At 37.3% G+C, this 24,055-nt stretch overlaps 2 protein-coding genes across 6 annotated transcripts in view; one reads left to right on the top strand and one right to left on the bottom strand.

Moving 5' to 3' along the window:
* Positions 1-20,530, top strand: part of LOC132790794 (pleckstrin homology domain-containing family G member 5) — a 32,330-nt gene extending 11,800 nt beyond the window's left edge. The window contains exons 1-13 of one of the 5 annotated variants that reach the window (XM_060799490.1): positions 7,584-7,864; positions 8,562-10,436; positions 12,254-12,463; positions 12,558-12,655; positions 12,728-12,822; positions 12,892-13,007; positions 13,873-14,241; positions 14,301-14,528; positions 14,998-15,342; positions 15,400-16,048; positions 16,600-16,762; positions 17,349-17,453; positions 17,943-20,530. In XM_060799490.1, coding sequence (XP_060655473.1) covers positions 8,772-10,436; positions 12,254-12,463; positions 12,558-12,655; positions 12,728-12,822; positions 12,892-13,007; positions 13,873-14,241; positions 14,301-14,528; positions 14,998-15,342; positions 15,400-16,048; positions 16,600-16,762; positions 17,349-17,453; positions 17,943-18,231 — 4,332 coding nt within the window. In that variant the 5' untranslated portion in view covers positions 7,584-7,864; positions 8,562-8,771 and the 3' untranslated portion in view covers positions 18,232-20,530. Of the gene's footprint in view, positions 1-7,583; positions 7,865-8,561; positions 10,437-12,253; positions 12,464-12,557; positions 12,656-12,727; positions 12,823-12,891; positions 13,008-13,872; positions 14,242-14,300; positions 14,529-14,997; positions 15,343-15,399; positions 16,049-16,599; positions 17,454-17,942 lie in introns of those variants that run through there. The other 4 variants (XM_060799494.1, XM_060799489.1, XM_060799492.1 and 1 more) reach the window with 4 other exon arrangements.
* Positions 20,531-21,846: 1,316 nt separating this feature from the next.
* Positions 21,847-23,014, bottom strand: LOC132790449 (uncharacterized). Its single transcript, XM_060798979.1, has 2 exons — positions 22,872-23,014; positions 21,847-22,813 (listed from the first exon to the last, which is right to left on the bottom strand). The coding sequence occupies exons 1-2, from the start codon at positions 22,971-22,973 to the stop codon at positions 21,878-21,880; spliced, it is 1,038 nt and encodes a 345-aa protein (XP_060654962.1). The 5' UTR covers positions 22,974-23,014; the 3' UTR covers positions 21,847-21,877.
* Between the last annotated feature and the right edge of the window lie 1,041 nt (positions 23,015-24,055).

Below are 24,055 nucleotides of genomic sequence, written 5' to 3'. Positions count from 1 at the left end.
CGGTGTGCGTAACGAAGTGAAGAGAAAGTAAACAGTATCAAAAAAATGTTCTCTTAAGCAAATTACTTATGTATGCATGCACGTGTGCCCAAATGTAAATGAAAAGGTGTGCTTAATAAGTGTTGCGATTGTTGATTGCTTTGTGAATGAATTCATTGAATAAAGCTATTTTCACATGTTATTCTATAAATATTTTAAGTTGGGCAAACGAGAACAAGAGGTATGATTAATTCGTATACGTATTAGATTGTATAGGCAACAAATAAAAAGTGGATTAAAATATTAGGATTTAAATAATTAGAAATACGAAAATAATTCTGAAATATAAAATAAATAATAAATTTAAAAAATAATGTGAAGAACATGTTTATAGAATATATTTATTCAAATCGGAAAAATAACACAATACACCATTTTTCTTAAAAATTTAAAAATACATATATACTTTAAATGAAAAAAGTGGTTTAAATATAAAATAAGATGTTTGTAATGAAATGTTTTAAATAGGAATCACAAATACAAAAAAAGTATTTCCCTAAGATGCAATTTTAAATTTATTTTAAAATGTATCATTCTTGTAAATTCCTTCAAAGCTGTTATCTCAGCTGCTACTTCATCCCTGGGAAATGCAGAGCCAACTCTTAAGAGAGCGAGCGCGACTGGCAAGTGGATAGAGAATGCCGCTTGTGTGCGCTCTCTTGAACTGTTTGTGGTTGCCATTATCCTAGTAGTGTATCATGTTTTCCTTCTCAGATTTTGCGCTTTCATTGCCATTCGCGATGTCCTCGTCCTTTAAACGAAGCAGCGCGTCCTCAGACGTATTCAGTTCGCTGTGAACCGTCTCGCTGTCCGGACGACAAAAGAGGACTGTGTGCACGTCTGTGACGCGTCCCTGGAGCAGGACTGCACAATTACGAAGCGAACGAATCGCATCACGCAAAGTTTCATATACACACACGCATACATACGAATGTATATAAAACTTAACTCGATTGTTGTTGTCGTTGTTTATGTTGGTGTTGTGTGTGTGGTTTATCTTGTTGTTTTTGTGTTTGTGCAAAGTGCATAAGTAAACATAACCGTAAACATTAACAAATAACAATCAACAAAGTGCAAACGAATACAAATGTGATGCATCATCATCTTATCACATTAACGCGCATAATGTGAAGAGTAGTGGAAACACCTGATTACGTCTGATGTCCCTGCTTTAGTGTGAGTGTGAGTGCGAGTGTGTGTGTGTGTGGTGTGCTTGTGTTTTACTCTGTGTATGTGTGTGTGTTTGTGTGTGTGCATGTGCAAGTGAATTTAATTGAATTCTGACATTATCTCCCTCTCTGTCAGTCTCTCGCTCAGTTGTTCTATCTGTCCGTCTGTAACTACGTGTGAGTTGGCCCCGAAAAGGAAATGGCAAACGGAATTGTCATCGACTTATACGAGTATTATCACAGATGAATGCACTCATGATTTCGATTGTCCTTCTGTAACGCTTATGCCGGTATGCCAACTCTCTCTCCCTCTCTCTCTCACTCCCCCTGCTTCCCCTCTTTCCCTCTCTTGCTCTTTCTCTGTTTTGTGGGCTACAATATTAAGTCGGATATTTACGAAAATAAGCTTTAGTCTATGCTAAAGAGGATTCAAGCGGTTTGTCTATTTGTCAAATTCGTAGAATCATAATCATAGCTATAGGAACTTACTCAGGCAGCATATATCCTTTAATGCGACACTGTGCGAATAATTAAATAATTGAAAATCGAGACGAATATAATCACTTTAAGAAATTGCAATACTTAAGTTACTTAGGATTATATTTCAGTGATAAGTATATCACTTGTTATTTAAATCTTCCAAAGAAATAAATATAGCACACATGAATCTAAACTTATTTCTGAAATGTATTTTTACAATAGTTATGTTCAACAATAAAAACAAAAAAAAACTTTTAACGTTCAGGAAAAAAAAGAACAATTTATTAATAAATTATTCTTATGAAAAAATACATTATCCATAAATATAAATTACACTCTGAAGTTTATTTTTATAAAATTACATGTGCAAAAATTCCAATGAAAACGAGATTTAAAAAAGTTTTGGTTCCCAGAAAAAAATAACATATGTTAGGAAAAAAATTAAAGAATAATTTTAAGAACTCTTATCAAGAGTTAAAAATACACAAATAAATGATTCAAAGTAACATATTACTAAAATATTTTGAGAACAAAAAAATCTTTAAACGCGGTTTCTTAAATGGATTGTCATAAAACAATTCAGATGATGAACTCTGAGTAAACCGATTTGAATTTTTCTCAACGTGTAACGACGACAATTAGCGCCATCTCGCTCGCACTCGCTGGGAAGCTCTTTGCTTGCTGGGCTGTCAGAACTTTTAAGATGCTAATAAATTTTTGGAGCCTGTAAGAGGTCCACTACATGGCAGGCAGGTAGACCCTCTTCATGTGGCTGGCTGGCTACCTTGTGCTTTCAAATTTCTGTGTAATATTGAAATAGCTAAGAAACATCTTTTGGAGCTCCGGATGACGTCAGCATGTGGCTGTGGCTGTAGCTGTGGCTGTGTGGCAGAGTCAGTCAGAGTGCCAGAGTTTGTGGCAGTCATATGGCCTCCTGATAAGAATGAAGCAAATAAAAATAAGTATCACGAAGACATATCCGGCTCTCGATTTCAGCTCAGCTCAGCACAGAGAACACAGAACACAGTTCTTGCCCCCATGTGTACTAACATATAATATTATACTATACATTCCCGTATAGCCGAGAGCGGCTGGCAAATATTTCGTTTTGTCCTTGGGTTTTATGTTTTGGGGCAAAAGTCATAAATCAAATTAAATTTGAGAAACATTGCCGACGCCGCCGCCGTCGTCGTTGAGGTATATTTCTCATTTCTTTCTTTATTATTATTATTATTTTCATCTTTTTTTTCATGATGTTGTTGTTGTTGTTGTTGTTGCGCCTTGGTTTTGTTAACAACAAACAAAAGCTTGAGTACGAGTATTTGTAATGTTATTTATGAGTGCGAGGAATTTATTAAAATGACTTGAATGTTTTTTAGCTTTCAATTTCATTTTGATAATAGCACTTTAAGAACTGACAGATGCACGCATCTGAAAATCTAGTTTTCGGGTTCCTTTGAGTCGCAAGTTTCCGTCGCCGCATTCATTCATTCATTCATGAATGCTCAGGTGAGAAAGCCATTAATCATGGCGAATCAACGCGAACCATTTTAAAAGAATGAAAGCAGCGTGTATTCATTATGTTAACGCGCACCTGCAATTTGTCATTAATTATAATGCTACAAGTTGTTGTTTTATTGCAGCTCCTTAAACTTTAAATGTATTTATATACGCACGCAGAAAGTTGGAGGGAGAATGTGGGAGGGAAAGCAGTGAGGAAAGCTCATAAAAATTGGCAAACAAAAGGCAGGCAATATTGGACAACGGCCGAAGCTGAAGCTGAAGCCGAAAACCGAATTTGCGTGTATAATATTTTCTAGACGGAGTAAGGAGCTTCATAGACTTACGTAAATTTGTATTACAACAATATCAGACGAAAGGAAGAAGGAACGAACGAGGGAAAACACACACAGCTAGCTATAGCTATACATAGTAGTAGTAAAAGTGAATGCGAAAAAAATATATATGGCATTTCACGAAAAGTAACCACAACGATCGATTTTGGTTTTTTGGTATTGGCAACGCAACAACGGCAACAACACGAGGCAAGGCTTGGAGGCGCCATCATCAGCAACAGCAGCAAGTGGGAGGTAGGAGGTGCAGGTGGGCTGCCTAGAGGAGAGGAGGGGGGATGATGATGATGGTTGCTGCCCCGGCTGGCTGGCTTGTGTTTGCCACGTGAGGCGAGGGCGATAATGATGACACATACAGGGGACCCTAACCTTGCTTGGCATTGCGGCAAAGTCACCGTGAGTTACCTCCAATGACGTAAGACAAAAAGCCAAGATGCAAGGCACACACACACACAGAACACACAGAGGAAAATCATCTTCCTTTTCCTCTTCCTCCATCCTCGTCGTATGATGAGACAATAAATCATCAATAACATCTTCAAGAAAAGATTCTTCTCCTTTATGCGTGTGTGCCGAAATTGAATTACTTAGATGACAGCTCCTCAATTATACATGGCATAATATAGTAGTTCTCTCTCACGAGTCAAATCTGTAAACAATAATTTGATTAGTTTGATTTATTGTACTCCAATTTACTGTCACAAACTTGTCATATTTATCTGATTGTCTCCATGGTTACATCGCCTGATTGTTAACCAACTGAACTGAACTGAAGGTAACTTGTAACAGGTAACTCTTTGTTCTCTGCTCGATGTTCGATGTTCGATGTGGGATGTTGGGTGGCATCAGGGCAAAATCAAAGTCAAGAGTTCGCCAAGATATCATCGATATATAATATAAATAATTTGCTAAAATCATAAATTTTGTATCAAACTTTATCTCAACCTTAGATCTTGTTCAACATTTGCTGCGAGTTGAACCGCAGCAAGTTCTTTAAACTAAACCAAAGTGATAGTTAACAATGTTTCACAAAGAGCAACTGAGCAATAAATTTCATGGCAGTTTATCAAGACAATAAAATGAAGACCGCCAAAGACTTCTTTTATGTATAGTGTGTTGAATCTATCATGATTTGGCATCAAACAAACAAGTTAACATAAGTTGAATTCTTTTTATATACATTAAATATATAAGTATAATATATTTAATTTCATTTTTGAAGAATTTACCCTTGATTATAATAAAAACAATTTTAGAAAAGTTGCAACGTGAATTGCAATAACCAATTAGTTAGAAAGCTACAATTGAGTGGTCTCTACTGTGAAATATCCGTTACTCAATTTCAACATAACAAAGCAAAAGCGATATTATACTTAATATACCGAAAAAAAATACTTAAGAATAGAAAATTAATATACGCATAAATATTAAATTTCTAAATAGGCATAAATACTAATTTTCTATTCTTAAAAATTTGTGCGGTATATTTACTTAAGAATACAAAATTTATATACGCATTAATATAAATTTTCTATTCTTAAGTATGGTACAATATACCATATATTTAGTATAAATACCGAGGAAAAACTTAAGAATAGAAAATTTATATGTATATTAAGTTTCTATTCTTAGGTATATTCAAATATACAATACCGAAAAAAATACTTAGGAATAACAAATTATTACTTATGCTTATACTTATGCGTATTTTAATTTCTTAAGAATCGAAAATTAATATTTATGCGTATATTTATGAGAATATGAATTTTCTATTTCTAATAAAATTTACCAATTGCTATATTTTCTATATATATACTGCATATACATTAAAACGAATACTATTGAATATAAAATACTATAAATTTATATGCTGTTAGAATAGAATAGTTTGCTGGCAATAAGGAATTGTTATTTTGCAACTTGGTCATAAAACTTTAATCGATAATTAAGTTTTACGAACAGTGCAACTAGCGAAAAAGAAGTCGTAGCACAATTCTCAGCAATAAATATTTGCCTGTTTGGCGATGTTATGTGTGTGGCGTTTGATTAGATCGCCAGCGACTCCGTTTTTTATGGCCATAAAAAAAAGAACACGGCCAATGCCGGTTGAATTCGGTTCGGTTCAGTTGGGTTTTGCAATGTGCTCGTTGATTGTGTTTATACGATACGCGAATAGTCGAGTCGAGTAGAGTCGAGTTGAGGATATGTGTGCACAAGTGAAATGAATATGTTAGTACTGCTGCATGTGCTACGGCGATGATGAAGAGGAGCGAGAGAGAGAGAGGAGAGAGGGATGAGGAAGAGTATAGTACACTCTATGTGGGTTGATGGTGTTTCCTAACCGAGCAATATTGACTAGAGCTGTTCTTAGCTGTTCTATCTAGGACACAATAAAGAGTCGACTGCACACACACACACACACACACACACAGTCTTACCTTTAGGCCTTACCTCAATGTAATGGTAAGAGTAACGTCGGTAATTCGCGAAACACGCAAACAAAACATTTAAATCGATTTCGAAGCAACCTTACAGAGTTTTCAGTTCTTCGTTCCAGCTGAACCGCAACAAAGAAAAAGAGCAACTTTTTTCCCTTCCTTCCTTTTTTTTTTTGTTTTTTTGTTGTAGATAGAAAATGTTCTTGGATAAATGGGTTAGTTAGCTGCTTGTTGTGTCTTACATACGTGGTGGGTAATAAACGATAGTGCAATGAGGTCAAATCGTAGTTAAATCAAGTGAGGTGCCAACAGGCAGGCCAAAGGTTCGTTGTGTGTTGGCTTCCTTCGTTCTTTAACTATAAATCAAACTGAGAGCTGCTAATTGCATTTATAGTCCATGGAGTTCTTAACTAGATTCCTTCTGGCCATAGGCACACCCACAATGCTCTACTATTCCTATTCCTATTCTCTATTCTCTGTTCCCTTCCCTCATCTCCTTCCACAGCCAATACAAATCAATAGTTTGAAAAATGTGCGAAATGTTTTCAGCCGAAATGACATCAGCTTGGCCTGGCTAGAAATGTGAGAAGAGAAGCCCCTTCTGAAATGGTTATAATCCGTTTTGGAATTTTCGCTTGGCCATCCATCCATTCGTCCATCCATTTGGCCATTCGTCCAGCTGGCAGATGGTCTCAATGGCCATCCTTTTTTTTTTATTTTTGTGAATAATTGATTTTATTATTTCATTTTTATTTTTATGAAAACTTTGCCCAGCTCGTCTGATGGCATTTCAATTCGGTATCAAGGACAATTTGTAAAGCGAGAAGTGCCATTCACTAACGATATTACTTAGTTGTTGAGCTTTCTCTCTCTCTCTCTCGGTTTTTTATTTGAATATAGTTTTTTGTATAAATATTGTCACAAGGGTGCACAAAGTGCTGACTGCGCCAACGTATAAAAATAATACAATTGGAATGCTTTCTCTTTTTTTTTTTGGCACACTCGTATTATTTTTCGCTCTCTAATTGAAGCGTGTATTTTTGTAGCAGCAGCAAATTGGATAGTTATGCCTCTTCCTTATGCCGCTAGAGTGATTTAGTTCTATGGATGAAAAGTGGAAGTAGTTTAATCTTCAATTGTATCTTGTTGGATCTTAGCAATTGCATCTATTTGTATTATCATGGAAATGTTTGTAACAGGCAATAGGAGGCATATCCGACTCTATAAATAAATATATTCTACAGTCTAAGGATTACGATTCCTAAAATATAAATTGAAGAAGTTATATAAGTAATAATAGATGACACTCTGGTATATTATAAACTCTATGCACCATATACTAAAGTACCATATACTAAATATAGCATTCAGTATATTTTTAGAATTCTATTCTATGGTTTTTGTTCCATGCGCCAAATACACCATTCAGTATATTTTTGTATTTTTGGTATATTTATTCGGTACTTTTTAAGAATAATACCGCAATGTTTTGCTTTTATTGTTACTGTGTAGCGGATATTTAGTAGTCGAGCATACTCGACTGTAGTTCTCGTACTTGTTTTCTTTTGATATTAACTTGTGTAATTTATATCCATATTTCACATAAAGGTTCATTCCCTATAGCGCCTATTTACCCCTATTAACACCTGTACCAAGAGTGCGAGTTACAATGCATATAGCAAACGTATTTTTGTTGTCGGTTGGCATTATATAAAGCTTCGCAATGTGTGACTTAAGAAAATCAACGAAAAAATCAAAGCGGAAAACAATTTCTCAAACGTAAATGTGTGAAAAGAAAAGAAAAGCGAAAACGTGTTTAAATCTTACAAGGAAATAAGGAAAACCCCAAGCACTTTAGTTACACTTCACTTACGACCCGGATGAGGTGAGTATGTTGTGAATTACGCTCAATTGATGTGAAGAGCGTACTGAATAAAAGGAAATTACAGTTCAGAACGATTGTAAATTATGTTCCTACATAGGAAAGTGATATAAAGCTATAGTTGCAGACGTTAGCATTAATTCTTCTTATTATAAATGAGTCAGATTAACTGAGTAAATTAATGATAAGAAATATTTTCAACAGTTTTTGTATTGAAAACGAAAGAGTTTTAAATAAAAACTTTCAGGAACATTTTGGCAAAAGTGTTTTAAAGCGAACTTAGGCAAAGTCAGTTTAATAAAATTCAATAATTATGAAATGATTCTCACTTTATTTTCAATGTTTAATATGTAGTTTATGTTCGTTTCAATCCATTACAAACTCAACTTGAAAATGGGTCAAAGACATTTTAGATTTAAATTTCCGAATTTCAATTTAGATCGCAGCAATTTATAATGTTGAAGAAAATCCGTAAAATTAATTAATTAAAATATTTTAGATTCTTGGAAATGTTGCTAAGATTCTATATATGTGTTTTAATTTAGATCTAGATAATTATGCCAGATATGCAACATAAAAATTAATTTGAATAGTTTAGATTCAAACGAAGCAAGAATCCATTTCTGAAATATTTTTGAGTTAGAAAATTTTCAGCGTACCAAATCTAAATAAGTATTTCACATCTGCTCTCCAATTACAGCTGAAATCAACGAATATAATCAAAGTAAATTGATTAGGAAATGTTTGTACAACGAAAAGTAGTTGTGAAGCGGGAAGGAAACAGGAAATGTTAAGAAATAATTGATTGTTATTTGGCGGGGCGGGAAATTAACACTTTTTAAAGATATCCGACCAAGGCAGGGGGAATTATAGAACTGAACTTTTGGTTGCGGGTGGAGGGACAAACGTAATGGGTGGCAGTCTGGCCGAACTGCAGATCGTATTAGCCAATAATAGAGAAGAGGGACCCCAACAGACAATAGCGAGAATTGTTGCCAAACACCACAACCACAACAGCAAACACAGGAAGCAGCAGCTGGACGTGCTCGAGTTCGAGTGGACAATGCACGAGAAACTGCTGGAGGAGACACGCAAAGACACAAAGACTGACAAAGTGCAGCTCCTGGGACACGCCAAGGAGAAGCCCAAAGAGAAGCCGCCACACAAGCAATCGAAACTCGCCGAGCGACTGCGACGATCCTTTCGCCATCGCGAGCGCAGTCCGCTGGAGCTGAAGCGTGAGGACAGCCAAGACAATAAGAAACGACCGGCTGTGGTCGTCGCCAGTCAGGTGCAGTTGCCTGGCCTGGGATTAGGATTGGGAGGAGTTGGAGGTGGAGGACACATTAATACGGCGTTGCTGCTCGACAGTCCCGACGAGTGCACGCCGCCCGAGTTTGCCTACGAGCATCTGAGCAGCGTTGCCACCAACACGAACTCGAGCAGCTCGCTCGAGAGCAGCAGCTGCTACGATCTCGGATCGCAGTCGAACATCTATTATTGGTCCTGTCAGCAGAGCTTCGAGATGGGCGGCGAGCTGAGCAGCGAGCTGCCCGAGCAGCTGCTCAAGCGACGCAACGAAGCGCCCGCTAACTCTGCCACACTGACTCAAAGCAGTATTCCAACAGCAGCAGCAGCCCCAACTGTTGCTGCAGCTTCCTCCACATCAGCAGCAGCATCTGCTGCTCCTGCGACAGCCAGTCGCAGCTGCAGTTTGACCAGCGAGAGCAGCTCGGTGCGCATCACGCGGCTGCAGAACTTTCTGTTCAAGAGCAGCAATGAGAGCACTCGCAGCTTTCAGGGACACTCGAACGATGGCTTCACTGCCTCCTCTTACAATTCGTCGTCGGGGGAATGGGAACAACTCGGCACGCATGTTGTCTCGCACGATCTGAACACTTCTTCGTTTCCCGAGGAGACGGCCAACTATGACACAGATGTGGATGGCACGCTGCCCGTGGAGAGCAGCGATGCTGGAGCATATTATCAGTACACGCTGACGTCGCCCAACAATCCGTTTTTGCCCGAGATTACCGCACGCACCTATCACAGCACCTACGAGCAGGATGATCTCCAAGAGCAGCCCGAGGAACTGCAGCGTTCCACTCAAATGCCGACGCCCAGCTACAGTCGAGCCGGCTCACAGGAGTCCACATACAGCGAGGCAGGACCACAAGGACCCACGCCCAGTCCAGCGTCGAGTTCGTCGTCAACGCCGGGGCGGCACAGGCGCAAGCTCTTCAGCTTGAACTCTCCCACGCGGCTGCTGCAGCACAAGGAGCACAATTCAGCAGGACAACAGCAAACACATTCCCATCAACATCCTCTTCATCATCATCAACAGCAGCAGCAGCAGCAGCATCAGCTGCATTCGCAACAACGTGTGGCGATGTCCAGTTCACCCACGACGGACAGTCTCAGCTCCACGGTGCTGGTGCACACTCTGAATCCATTTCTGCCCACGGCCACTTCGCCCATTGCCGTGCCCGCAGATCTGAGGACCAAACGTGATGAGTTTCTACGTGCTACCATGAAAATCTGTCTAGTTGTCTCGCCACCCACGAGCAAACTTCAAGTAAGTATTTGCTGCAGTTCCCATCTGTGTTACACTCAGAGAAAAAGTGATCTACATGCAGGAATGCATTTGAAAATCAAGTTTAAAATTTGCTATTTATGTTTAATTTCATATTTTGTATATGCTTTGTATTTTGTTTCCATTCAAAATCTAATAAGATAGATTTATAGAATACAATTTAAATACCTATTTTTATTTGGTTCTCAGTGCTAAACTCAGAGAATCAATGATTTATATTTAGGATGAACATTTGTAATTTAATTTGGAAAAAAGTGTTTAAGACTTATGTTTTTATTTCATTTTATTAAGATATTTCTAGAACGTAACTTTCTGATATTAAGAACCTTTTAAATTTATTAAAGAAATTTATATTTTAATTTTGTTTTAAGTTGCATTCTTAAGAATCTAAAATTCTTAAATTAAAAAAAAATATATTCTTATTTTTTGAATGTATTTTTCTCACTGTGTGCGTAATGTGAAAATAAAGACCTTTTCAATTTATACATTACTTTTGTTTCATTTCATTTTATTTATAAAGTTTCTCAGTTGATGTACGAGCAATTAGTTGCCTATTAGTGGTAATTACCTCTTTAGTTTCATCATTAATTAATTTTTATGTGCGTTCCTCACCTCCCTACTTTTTGGATCGATTCATTTTTAATCACCTGCCCATTTCCCATTTGCTACCCATTTCTCTTTGGTTATCAGCATGCTGTCGACTTTTCCGCCACTTCAAACTATTCGAAGTGCACTTAAATGCAGGCACAAGTAACTTGTGTGCTTCTTATTGCATTACAGAGCACTCTCAATTCATTCTCAGAACACTATTATTGTTAAATAAATATATGTGTTAGTCAGTTTTTGTAGGAAAAAATAGAATTTTCAAGAGCTGTAGGAAATTTCTCTTAGTATTGAAATTTAGGTTCTGATTTAATTTCGCAAATTGTTACTTTAATTTCTGTTTTAGGGTCAATTTATTATATTTATTCTTTATGCACAATTCGTATTTATGGTACAAAACTGAAAGCCTTAATTATAACCCTTACCCATAGAGTAAAACGCTATGTAACTGACAGAAGATGTATAATATAAACTATATATTGCAATCAGATCAAAATTGCAGAAGTTATTTAAAACATACTTTTGTGTGGGAAGAAATGCCTACTTAGTTTCTTTGTCTGACAATCTGGTATATTTTGCACTCTATGGCATTTTTTAAAATAGCATTTGGTATATTTTAGTACTTTTGCGGTATATTTTAAAATTAATACCGCACTACAATGCGTTTATTCGAGCACACTCGACTGCAGCTTTCGTACTTGGTCAATTTACCTTTAAAAAATTAAGTACTTTAATTTGTTAAATGTGTAGAAATATTCTCTGTTCACAATTTATTTATAATAATTATTATTTACATACATTTTGTATTTATTGCACAAAGCTTAAAGCCACAAGCTGTGGTCAAAGCAGCTCTTTAATCGGCCAAAAAAAAGGACACACAAGCAACCCCTAAACTTACATGGCCGAAAACATGGCGATTATGTTAATTTATGCCTAGTTGGTTATTTTTTTGTTTTTGTTGTTTTGCTTTGCATTTGATCGATATTAATTTGATGCCCATTTTAAACAGATGTTTGACGTTTAATAATAATTTATTTATGTATGCTAATGAGATTAGTATATGCGCATTGACTATGAATAAATTCAAATTGCGATTGAATGCGCGTGTGAATCAATATTGGAGTCGACGTCGTTGCTGTTGCCCCAGTAAAGCGAGCATGACTCACATGGTAGTTTTGTAATTTATTTCATTTCAGCTGAAATCAAAAAGTCTCACCCACTTGGATGGCCTCGACACGGTGGTGCCATGCCATCACGAAGCAGCCGCACCCACAACGACAACGACGACGACGACTGCCCCCGGGACTCTGATACCGCCTCTCGATTCCTTTGGCCACCAACAGCAACACCAGCAGCAACAGCAGCGGCTGCTGGCGTCCTCCTCCTCCTCGACCCACGAGAAACCGGTGTGTAACCATATGATTATGATTACGATTACGATTACGATTACGTTTATGATTATGATTATTATTTATTGTTTGCACAAAAATATATCAATAGGCATCGAGTGCGGAATACTTTTCGGTATCCTTTTGCCTGGAAACACCGCAGTTGCCCGACGAGGAATTCATCCCCGCGATCAAGGGCAGAACTCTGCAGTAAGTAATTGAAAAGTGCGCCAACTGAAATAATATGGCACTTTGATTAAGCATTTCTCCTTCCATTCGCAGGCATGCACTTAGACAGGCATTGGACAGACGGAACCTGAGCTTCTCCCAGATCACGGTCACCGACAGCAATCCCAGCCTCAGTCACCTGGACACGGGTTGGTTTTCTAGGCTAAATATATTCATTTAGTTCGATTTATTTGAGTTCATCTCGTATTCCTTGACAGGTGCAGCGAGTAGTTTACTGGACGAGCACACCGACGTAGAGAGCTTGGCTGGACATCATCTGGTGGTCACCGAGCGTGACAACAGTCGCAAGACTCTGCAGAAAGCAGCTTCATTTGTGAGTATTCTTTTGTATCCAGAGTGTGGAAGGGTGGCAATAACTTAGAGCCAACTACAAATTGTTGTAGGAGGTAAAGCATTTCTGAGAAAAGAAAGCAGAGTGTACAGATGAGCTGTCGAAGCTGTCAGTTCTTTTGTTATTCAGAGACTCCAAGAGCTTGGGTTTCTAAATTTGGGAACAATACTTATTTTCGATGCACGCACCTCACTCTTATTTTAGAATTTCTTCTTTTCACCCTTTGAAATTGGAACAATAGTATTATGAATACATAATAAAACATTTCATTATGATAATAATCTTAAAAGTCATTTAAGAAATAATTTTCTAAAGTGCAAAGCGTCGACTGTAGAGTGAACTCTTTTCTTCATATCATAACATCAAATATACTTCTATTTTTTGATGCACGCTCTTCAAATTTATTTTATAATTTTTTATTTTGGACCTTAGAAATCGAAACAATGTTATTTTCGTTTCATAAAACTTTACATTAAGATAATAACCTTGTGAGTCTTTCAAGATAGTGCAAAAAACGCTGCACAGTTTAAACTTGTTAATACTTAGTCAACTTCCTTATCATAAGTGTATCTATATAAAATAACTCAAAATAAACAACTCTATTTTTGATACACGCACTTTAAACTTATTTTCCTTTCGAAATGGAAACATCAACATTCTAAATATTTCATAAAACTTTTCATTATGATAATATACTTAAGAGTCAGCCATCAAACCAAAGTAATATGTGCTACACAGTTTAAACTTGTTATTGGATAACGAGTATCGACTGCTGGTTACTTAAGTTCCCAATTTGTTACTACACAACACAACTGAAACTAATCCCATATCTCATTCTCTTCCGCAGGGTTCTCGTCAACGTCCACCGCGTCTGCTCTCCTCCGCCTCGACAGAGGAGACTAGTGAATCGACGGGCAAACAGATTAAGCAGCGTTGGTCTTCCATATTTGGCATCAAAAATCCACAGCAGAGTCAACTGTATGAGCTGCTGAACAACTTTGCCAAGAATGGTGTGCCACAGCGTCCCGATGCTTTGGGCTTTGAGCATGCAACGCTCTCGGATTCGTTGGACTATTTGCAGAATATGGACAAAACATGGCGGGATTTTGTTGACAGCGATGCGATGAGTGATAGCGAGATTAAGATACAAACTGCCATCTGGGAACTGGTCACCACTGAGGTTTACTACATACACGCATTGCAAACTGTGACAGATGTAAGCTCGAGCTTATTAAAGTTTAAGAAACATTTAATAAACACATTAATTGGTTACAGCTCTTTCTGGCCTGCTTGGAGGCGGTGCAAGAGGAACGCCTGCTGATTGAGGTCGATCAGCATCGGTTGTTTTCCAACATACGTTCTGTTTGCGAGGCAAACATCAAGTTCTGGACACTCTGGCTGTATCCAATGGTGGCGCACAGCGTGCGGACACGAGAGCCACTGAAGTGTGCCTTCTTCCAGGAGGGCTTCATAACGTTTGCCTCCACATTTGCGCCCTACAAAGTGAGTAGCGACGTTTGCAGAAAAGTTTTACTTTCCTTAAATGTGGAAAATATTGAAATTTTGAAAACTTTTTTTTTAAAAAAATGTGCTTATTTAAAAAGTAATCACTGATCAAATAAAGCAATATATTTTTGACAAAGGGAAACATTCTTTAGAAACTACTTATAGAATTTTATTTTCAAAAAACTCTAATAAAAAATATTTACATTTTTAAAAAAAATTTACATTAAATAATGTGCTTCTATAAAAAGTAATTGCTGACCAAATAAGGCAGCATATTTTTAACAAAGGGACACATCAGAAATTTAAATTTTCTATGCCACAATCTCTATAAAGTACTTAAAGAACTTTGTTATTAATAGATTCGAAACTGATTAATCACTTCAGCTGCTTTAATCATCTGAAAATATGTGCAAGGATTAGAACTTATTCTCTGCAACTAAATTAACATTTAATGCTCTTTTCTTAGGTCTACTGTGCAGAGCAGAGCACGTGCCAGTTTTACTGCAAGGAGCTGAACCAAAACAATGCTCTATTCACCGCTTATTTGGCTTGGTGTGAGTCCCAGAAGATGTGCAATCGTCTGCGCCTGGCCGACATTGTGGTGCGTCCCATGCAGCGTCTGACCAAATACAGTTTACTGCTGACTGCCATTCGTAAGCAAATGGACGATGTGGAGGAGATCGAGGTGATGGATATTATGATACACAGTGTGGAGAATTTTGTGGGCAGTGTGAACAATCATCTGACCATGCGACAGGAGAGCGAACGCCTCAAAGGCGTCATGGCGCGCATTGAATCCTACGAAGTGGTGGTAAGTGATTATAAAATAGATCAATTTATCGGATAGTAATAACTTCACTTCTAACAGGACACCAACAACGAGGTGCTGGACAAGCTGATCAAGCAGCACAGCCAGATGTTTGATTTGTGCGCTCCGATGCGAGGCTGTCCCGCCTATCAGGTGCGTCATCTGTTCATGGAGGGCGATCACAAGTTCAAGGACAACGTCAGCAAGAGTGATGTGCACTGTTTTCTGCTGACCGACATATTGCTCGTGTGCAAAACGATTGCCCGCAAGGGATTGGGCGCTCTTAAGGTTATTCGACAGCCATATTTAACGGATCATTTGATTGTGCATCTCGCGCCCAATAATACGCTCAATTGTGTGTATCTCAATGAGTTCCATGTGGCGACCACAGCGTTTACGCTGCAGTGCACGGAGGCCAAGAACTGGTACGATGCCCTTTGGCGGGCCAAGACCATCTATCAAAGACTGAAGCGCGGCATTAGCGGCAATGGCGGTGATAGCTTCCGCTTTGGAGGCAGTGCAGCGAGTGCGGCCACTGGCGATTCGCTGGGTGTGCGCAAGTCGCCCATCAATTCGTCCATGTGCAGTCATGTGTCCAGTGCCAACAACAGTCACAGCGGCAGCGTCGAGTGGAACGATTCACGCAACATTTCCGTCGACTTTGAGAAGACCAACTCCCTCTCCAGCGATGATGGATTCAGTTTGATGGGTAAGCCAGTCATAAATAACAAATTGAATTGTGTGTATAAATTGAATTCGAATTGAGTATGAGAATAAAGTTCTATTGATCGAAAATATTTCTAAATTGCAAACATTCGATTCAATTTTGGATACAATATTATTATTATTAAGAAGATAAAAGCATGTTGGCAACCTTAACAATTCACATAATCTTTTAAAAAGAAAACAAAAGTTTAGTAACATAATTCAATTCACAAAAGATGACAACATTTTCTGTAGAGAGTAATGAAGCAATAATTTCTTAAGTAAAATCAACATTCGACTCAATTTGATAGAGTTTTTAAATAATAGAAGACAAACGTTTATTAATAATATTCAATCGATTAAAATCTATCTTTCATTAGCTCAAAAATATTGCCAATTCAAACTTGAATTAATTGAATTGTATTCAATTTTTGACAACTTATATTATATATATATTTTTATTTGCAAATCAATTGTATTTCCCAACATTAAGTCACTCATTTCTATAATCATATGTTATTCAATTGTCGATATTAATCACAATTCCCTTTGCAGCTAATCATGGGCAGCCATCGAAGGGTAAACAGCATTTGTTTGCTGGTTTGCCCAAGCCAAAGATTGGCACAATTTCCTCTACGTCAAACAACACGCTGTCCGTGCAGCCCGTCAACCATTTGGGCCAGAGTCTGCCCAACTTGAGCATACCGCACAGTCAGACGTAAGTATCGCTAGCGAGCATGTCAAGTCCATTCACATACTCATCTAGAAAAAACAACAACAACAACAACTACAACTCATCATTATAATCATGCGATTGGGAATCCTTCAGTCGTCAGTCATTAATCTCTATCTGTATACGTCGTCACGACCGTCCATATATACATCAACTATATATATTTATATATACTGTACACTCGTATCATTAAGAACTGCATATTTATATCGATAGTTAGCATTATTTAAAAATACTTGTACTAAGTTTTGTTATTTGTGAAGCAATCAAACATTTTACAATACACTATATATATATATTTTTTTTTTTTGATAAAATACTTTAATCGTAGCGCTGTCATTCGCATACAAAGTACATAGATACATATATATATTCGATCATCTGCTTTAATGTTCGTACATGCTTCCGACTGTTCGTTTCCTTTTTGATTTCTTAATCCACTGATAAACAAAAAGTTTAGCTGATCTCTCACAATTTGTACTTGAGTTTGCTTCTTTGTGGTTCTGTTGTAGTCCTTCACGATTGTCAATATCGTCTGTTGTTTGCCGCTAACTTTAACCCATATTTATAGTAACAACACCTTGCTTGTGCCGGGCACAACAACTAGTCACTCGGGCAACTTATTGTTATCGCCCAGTCACCGCGGCATTTCGTATCCGCCACCGAGCCCAACTAGGTGAGTCAGCAGCGTCGAATTAGGGGGTGCAACAAATACCCTGTACTCTGGAGAGTCCGTGTGTCTGTCCGACTGATTATAGGAATGCTCATTGCTAAAGAAAACATATTTCGTTAGCTAAAGGTTTGAGTTGAATTCTTCCATATTCCATAAATATTCTTTTCTTTCCCTCATTCCCTTCATAAACTGGCTGCTTATGTGTGTGTGTGTGTGTGTGACGTTTTGTATGTGTTGGTGTCCTGTTCTCGTGTGTGTGTGTGAATCGTGGTGTACATCATCAGCTGGGTACAGGGTATCTGCAGGTCGAGCACACTCGACTAGACCATACTCGCTTGCATTGAATGCGAATTAACTGTTCCATCTACCCCGCATTGTGTATGTAATTCAATCTTCAATGTCCATTCATCCGACTATCGTCTATCGATACTATCGATAACTAAACTGTGCGTGTGTACGCGTGTGTGTGTGTGTGTATCTGTGTATCTGTAGAGTGCCTCTGCGACGTGGCATGGCCTTCTCGACGTCAACGAAGAACCCACCCCTGCTGAAGACACGCAATATTACTTCTCAGAACAGTATTAACTGGCATCAGATACCCGCCACGCCCACACCGCCCAGTCCGCGATCGCACCACAACTCGCCCGGCAGCACCGCCCAAGGCTATGAGGCAATCGGTGGTCCAAGTGTCGGTGGCCCGCCGCTGCTCCAGAAGCAGATCTCCCATCAGACGCCGTTGCAAAGTCTCCAGCGACACCCAAGCAATGAAACAGACGTTTAACAATTTTACAATTTCAATATATCATCAATGCAATGCAAAAGCTTTAGCTAAACACAGTGAACAGTGAAGAGAATAGAATACACTTTTTGGGTCCAAAATAAGATACAAATACGAAGTATATATACACCTACATACATACATACATATTATAACTTACATTCCAAGAAAAAACAAAACTATATTCTATATACATATGTGCTCCCCATTCCCATTGTCTATCCAAGTCTACATACATATCTAGAAATCGATATAATGAAAACAAAAACAAAACAATTCTTAGAAGCTATACGAATGGTACTCTTCCAAATAAAGAAAAAGACATTGACAGCAAACACACATTTTCAAAATCAATGAACAAATATGCCATACACATAACCAACATTTATAATATGTTACATTAATATGTATATATACATACAATATATATATGATAAGATAGCAGTTATATATTGATTATACCATATACTACGTTGACCACATCAATCGATCGATCATCGAGTTCGTCTGAATACTATTTGAATTCAACTTGAAAAGTTCTTAAATAAGCGGCCATATCAGACTACCATATAACATATATAAAGATTTCTCCATATACTATTTGCCATTTGAAATGTGAAATTTAGTTTACTGTTGGACAGTTTTTAATTATTTGTAGTATAACTATTTTAAAAGCGCAACAAGAGACAACAACAAAGTTACAAAAAAAGAAAAAGTAAATATGATTATATGTAGTGCTGTAGTTGGGTTTTAGTGTAGACCTAGACAGAGGGGATCTTCCATTTAAGCACTCTCGTTTTTAGTTAAACAAAGACATAGACATAGAAATAGAGCCACCACTAAATATGTACTTAACTATGCTTAAACACAATAATCTATTCAACTTAAATTTGTCCTGCAAAACTATCCATACATAGTATCAATAGTATTTAACGTATATAGTTTTATTAACTATTAAATATTACACTATTAAATTACAGAAATATTTTATTCTAAATTTAACTTTTAACTGCATGCATTTGAAATCATTTTAAATTAATCAATAGTATGGCGATAGTCAGAGTTAATCGTTATCCACAATCGATAGTTTTGCAGCACTAGAATGATTGTATCCAAAGGGGGGCAGGTATTCTTTCCAATACTTCGGCGAACTCTAATTAATTTGTTCCACATGCAGTTCATGCTTCTGCCCAAAATAATCCTGTTGCATACATTCACTTTAATTGCGGACATTACAATTATTTCAAATATGTGATAGCTTACATAATATGGCTTTAAGCAAGTCTAATAATGTTAATGATGATGTTACTAATCAATTCAAAATGATTTGTCTCTGTTAGTTGAATAGTTGTTTACCGATAGACATCTAGTGCCTAAGGAATGATTACCGCTCTTCCTGCCATTAATATTACCCAATAATCGTGGTTATTTTCTGGCTAATTTAATTATACCTATCTATCATATTAACTACACTACTTATTACTTAATCAAAACAAAAGGAAATAATAATAATCAACGATCCAATAGTGCAACAGTAAGATTGCTGTCTAGCGTAGACTATAATTAAAAAAGTAAAGCAAAGATATGGAAATTCAACATTGTAATGTGAAATTGTATTAGTTGTTACTCGGTATAATTAGTTTTATACATTAAAAAAAAGAAAACGAAGACAACATGTGACATACGTTCTTAATTACACTTAAGCTACAAATATAATTGTTTTTATCGTTAGTGTACAAATGAAATGATTAATAATTACATAAGTATATACTTATATATATATATATATATTATGTTGTAGTCATGAACAGTTAAATTGTATTTACAGTGAAAGCATATTTTAAATATTTACACATATTCTGGATTAATATACATAGCTACTCCCACAGTATTATTAAGCGTGCAATTGAGAATGTATTTTAAGTATACAGACATATACATAAACATACATATATTTCCAATATAAACTGTAGTGTTCTGTTATATCAGAAAGCGCAAAAAGAAAAAGAAAAATAAAACTAAAAACCAACACACGATGGAGATTTCAAAAGGAAGAGAGATGGTCGCGTTTCGCATTTGGCATTTTTCAACACTGCTCGCCACGAATCACAAGCTTCAGACTCGCACGATAAATGCTTTGAACCCACGACACGCACGACTCAACACTATACTATTTTCGGAACAATATTATTCACGGAATATTATTCACGAAGAATTTAAATTTTCATTTAGCAGAAAAACAGTTTGTGTAGTGTTTTAGATCTAGTTTAATTTGTCTGTCCGATTGATTACAATCTACATATATATAAAATTACAATTACAGCTAACAACTTGGGCATAGTTCTTCGAGTCGTGCGTGCTCGTGTCACGGAAAAACCACGAAGTCACGTACCCATCCCAATTCTAAACGCAATATTCTTACTTGCATGCATGTGTATCTACTGTAATGAAGTACAATAATTAATACTTAGTAATAAATGTAATAAAAAAATAGCTTTATTTACACCAGTAAATATTTAATGTAAGTACAAAATAAAATGTTAAAGAATTTATTGATTAAATGAGGAAAACGATACAAATTGTTTTATTTTACAATGAATACAATTTCAAGAATTCTATTAAAAAAGTTAATTAAAAGAAACGGCAGTAAATTTCAAAGTTTCCAAAAAATAATCTCCTTAAGCAATAATTCGAATGCAATGCGTTGCGTAAATCAAAACGCAAGAATATTGCTTATACCGGAAGTTCATTATTATCATTTTATTGAAATAAATAAAAATTGCAATGAGATGAGCCAGAGCGACTAAGCCGAAGACGAACCATTGAATAAAGTTTAATTTCAACATTCTTTTATTTTCGAACCCAGTCCTTTAAGAAAATCACTACAATTATTTTTTAAAGACCAATTCTAATTATAATGAAGCTAGAAGAAGCTCACATCTTCTCCATTTGACTTATCAACTTCCGTTTCCAGCGTTCATTTCAAAATGGCGGCTATTCATGGTATAACATGTCATTTACTTTACAGCTTTATGCTAGTAACAGAGTTCTGTTAAACTTGTGTATATGCTAACAGAGTGTAGTTTGAAGCCATATCATTCAGCTTTCGTCAGACCACATTAACAGCAACAGAACAGAAATCAGTTTGTGCGGAGCTTGCATGAAATTCAAGTATGATATCTAATCATGAATTGTTAAGCAATTGCAAGTGATACAAAAACTTATCCAATTGATAAGACAGTTGACGAGGCTATAAGAATAATGCCTATTCAGATTAAATAGCAACACGACTTTGACAAAACCATTAGATTTTTATCACTGACTCCAGAAACATGAGTGCAACTAAAGTGATAAGTTTGTGTTTGGTGTTAATTTTACTTTGTGAAATTGGCTTTTCCAAGGGATTAGAGAATGAAAAACAAACCGAAGCAAGTTTGCCCTCATATTGGCAGCGTTTAAAGGCCAGTATCACGGACTTTAAGTGGCAGCAGAAGACACCGGAGCCGGAGACTGCGGAAGCAACTCAAAGACGTCGCCAACTATGGGAGCGAATTAAAATGTCAACACTTTTGTAAAGAAAAAACCATTTTATTGATATGCATTCAAGTAAACATTCAAGTTATGTTAAATTCAGTAAACACCCATTTATTTACTCATTCTGAAAGCACTTGACATTTTTGGCTTGGTCGCAGTAGCCTGACTTCTGATCCCAGAACAGACCCTTGGGGCAGGAGGTCAACACTGGCATGCCGGCAATGCAAATATAATACTTGCTGCAGTCGCCTGCATGAGGCAGATAACTCTGACGCTCCGATGGGCAGGTAAGAGCGTTCTGTGGGGCACGCGGAGGCGATGGAGCAGTCACGGTAGTTGTGGTTGACTCGCTGCTGCTGCTGGGCAAGCTGCTGCTGCTGCTGCTTGAGAAGATGTTAGGGAAGTTGATGCTGCTGCTGTTGTTGCTACTGCTGTTGCTACCCGACAAGCTGGTGCTGGTGCTCACAATATAGCAGACAGTCACCTGGCCAGGCGTTGTGCTCGTTGTCACCTCGGTTTGCTTGCCCGGCTGCAAGCTGTTGTGGCCATAGCACTCAGCACTCGCGCTCAGCTGACACTCGGAGCTCTTGTAGTTCCACAGCGTGCCTAAGCCACACTGATGGCGATGCAAATGGCCGTAGGCGCAAATGAAGTACATCTGGCAATTGCTGGGATGTGGCAAGAAGTAGGCACCAAAGTGACGACACTCCACATGCTTCGGATCGTATTTGTCCATGGGACTAACCGCCAGGCCAGTGGCCACATCGACGGCCACAAAGATGGGATGTGGCTTGTGCTCCCACCAATTGACATCCATCTGCGATTGTTTGCCACCATCTAGATAACCACTGTTCGGGCTGCTCGTGCTCAACTGCTGTGCCTCCTTGGCATTGCAAAGAGCACGCTCGGGCACATCGCACTCCAATCGATTGGCGTCGAATATCAATCCTTGGTCGCAGTAAAAAAGTTCAGGCACCGTCGAGCAGGCAAAATATGCATTGCAATCGTAAGGATGCGGTACCAAGTTGTCTTCAGTACGCCCAGTACAAAGCTGTAATATCAAGCTTTGTAAGCCTCGTGATCTTGGAGCATCGTATTGTATAACTCACATGACTCAGATCGGCGATTTCAATGTTCACAGCCTCCTCCACTGGCTGGGCCGCGCCCAAACAGATGCCCACTAGCAATGCGAAATGGACGCGTATTTCCATGTGAATTCTCTCACTTTATTGCGATTGTTTTTAGCGTTGGGGAAAATTTTTTACTATTTCGCCTCGAGGAGTATGCGCTTTATTTATAGTCTGGCCAATCCCTCGAACTCAAATTGGGTGCAGCACATTTCATTAAGTTATGCCTACAATAATTGAAACATGAAAACATATTTTGCACCACTTATCAAAAGTCGCGCAGATTTTATACTTGTACGATATCTGCGATAAAAATGAAGATGAAGTACCAACAATTTTCTAACATGAATCATGTAAAATGGCGAACGAAAAACATTGCATACTTTCAGTCGTCATGCGCTACTCCATACGCTACGCAATTTCTTAAGCGAATTTGAAGATTTAACGATGGTTAAATTTAAATAAAGTCAGTACTAATTCAGCGAAAGGATCTCAGGATAATTCTTAATTACATTATAGTTCGTATTTATGTGAGTATATTCTAATTTATTTTGTACTATTTTTGCATTTTAGAAAAAGTTCAAAATAGATTGACGGAAGCTTATTGCTCTCTAATATATAATATGTGTGCTCTTGGGCATTCGTTTCTACATTCTTTAATCTTTTGAAAACTTCATAACAATAACTTCCTTGTGTTGTCCGCTTAAAAAAGGTGACCTCTATAGGAAGTTTCACTTTATACTTTTTTAGTAATTGATAATCACGTGAGCTTACTTCCAATAGTTATCATAATAACAAACAATAATAATAATCTTTAAAAGTGATAACACACTTAACACACTTTGTTTTAAAATTATTAAAAAATTTCTCTACGCACAACATGATAAATATGTTAGTTAGCCAATCAAAATTAAAGCAACGCACATTCAGTTATCAGTCGCAATTTGCTGTCCTCATTATTGTCCAACTATCTTGACTTTTGTAATACATATTTATAAACGATTTGAGAATCGCAGTTATCTACTTGTGATATTCGTCACTTAATTTATGGCCAATACGGTATTAAGTTGAGATACTCGTGTGAATATGTGTCTAATTTTAACAATTTGCGGCATTTTCAGTCCGCTTTTAATGCTCGAAAATTTATTATCCAACCGCCTGAGAAT

Source organism: Drosophila nasuta, chromosome 3, assembly GCF_023558535.2.
Source record: "Drosophila nasuta strain 15112-1781.00 chromosome 3, ASM2355853v1, whole genome shotgun sequence".
NCBI lineage: Eukaryota > Metazoa > Arthropoda > Insecta > Diptera > Drosophilidae > Drosophila > Drosophila nasuta.
The sequence above is the reverse complement of the archived record's forward strand: the minus strand, read 5'-3'. Positions and strand labels throughout refer to the sequence as shown.

Bases quoted from the DNA above. Each gene is read 5' to 3' on its own strand.
- LOC132790449 (XM_060798979.1), bottom strand. From the start codon at position 22,973: ATGGAAATACGCGTCCATTTCGCATTGCTAGTGGGCATCTGTTTGGGC. The intron at 22,814-22,871 runs GTGAGTTATACA...TTGATATTACAG, and splicing joins AAATCGCCGATCTGAGTCAT to CTTTGTACTGGGCGTACTGA.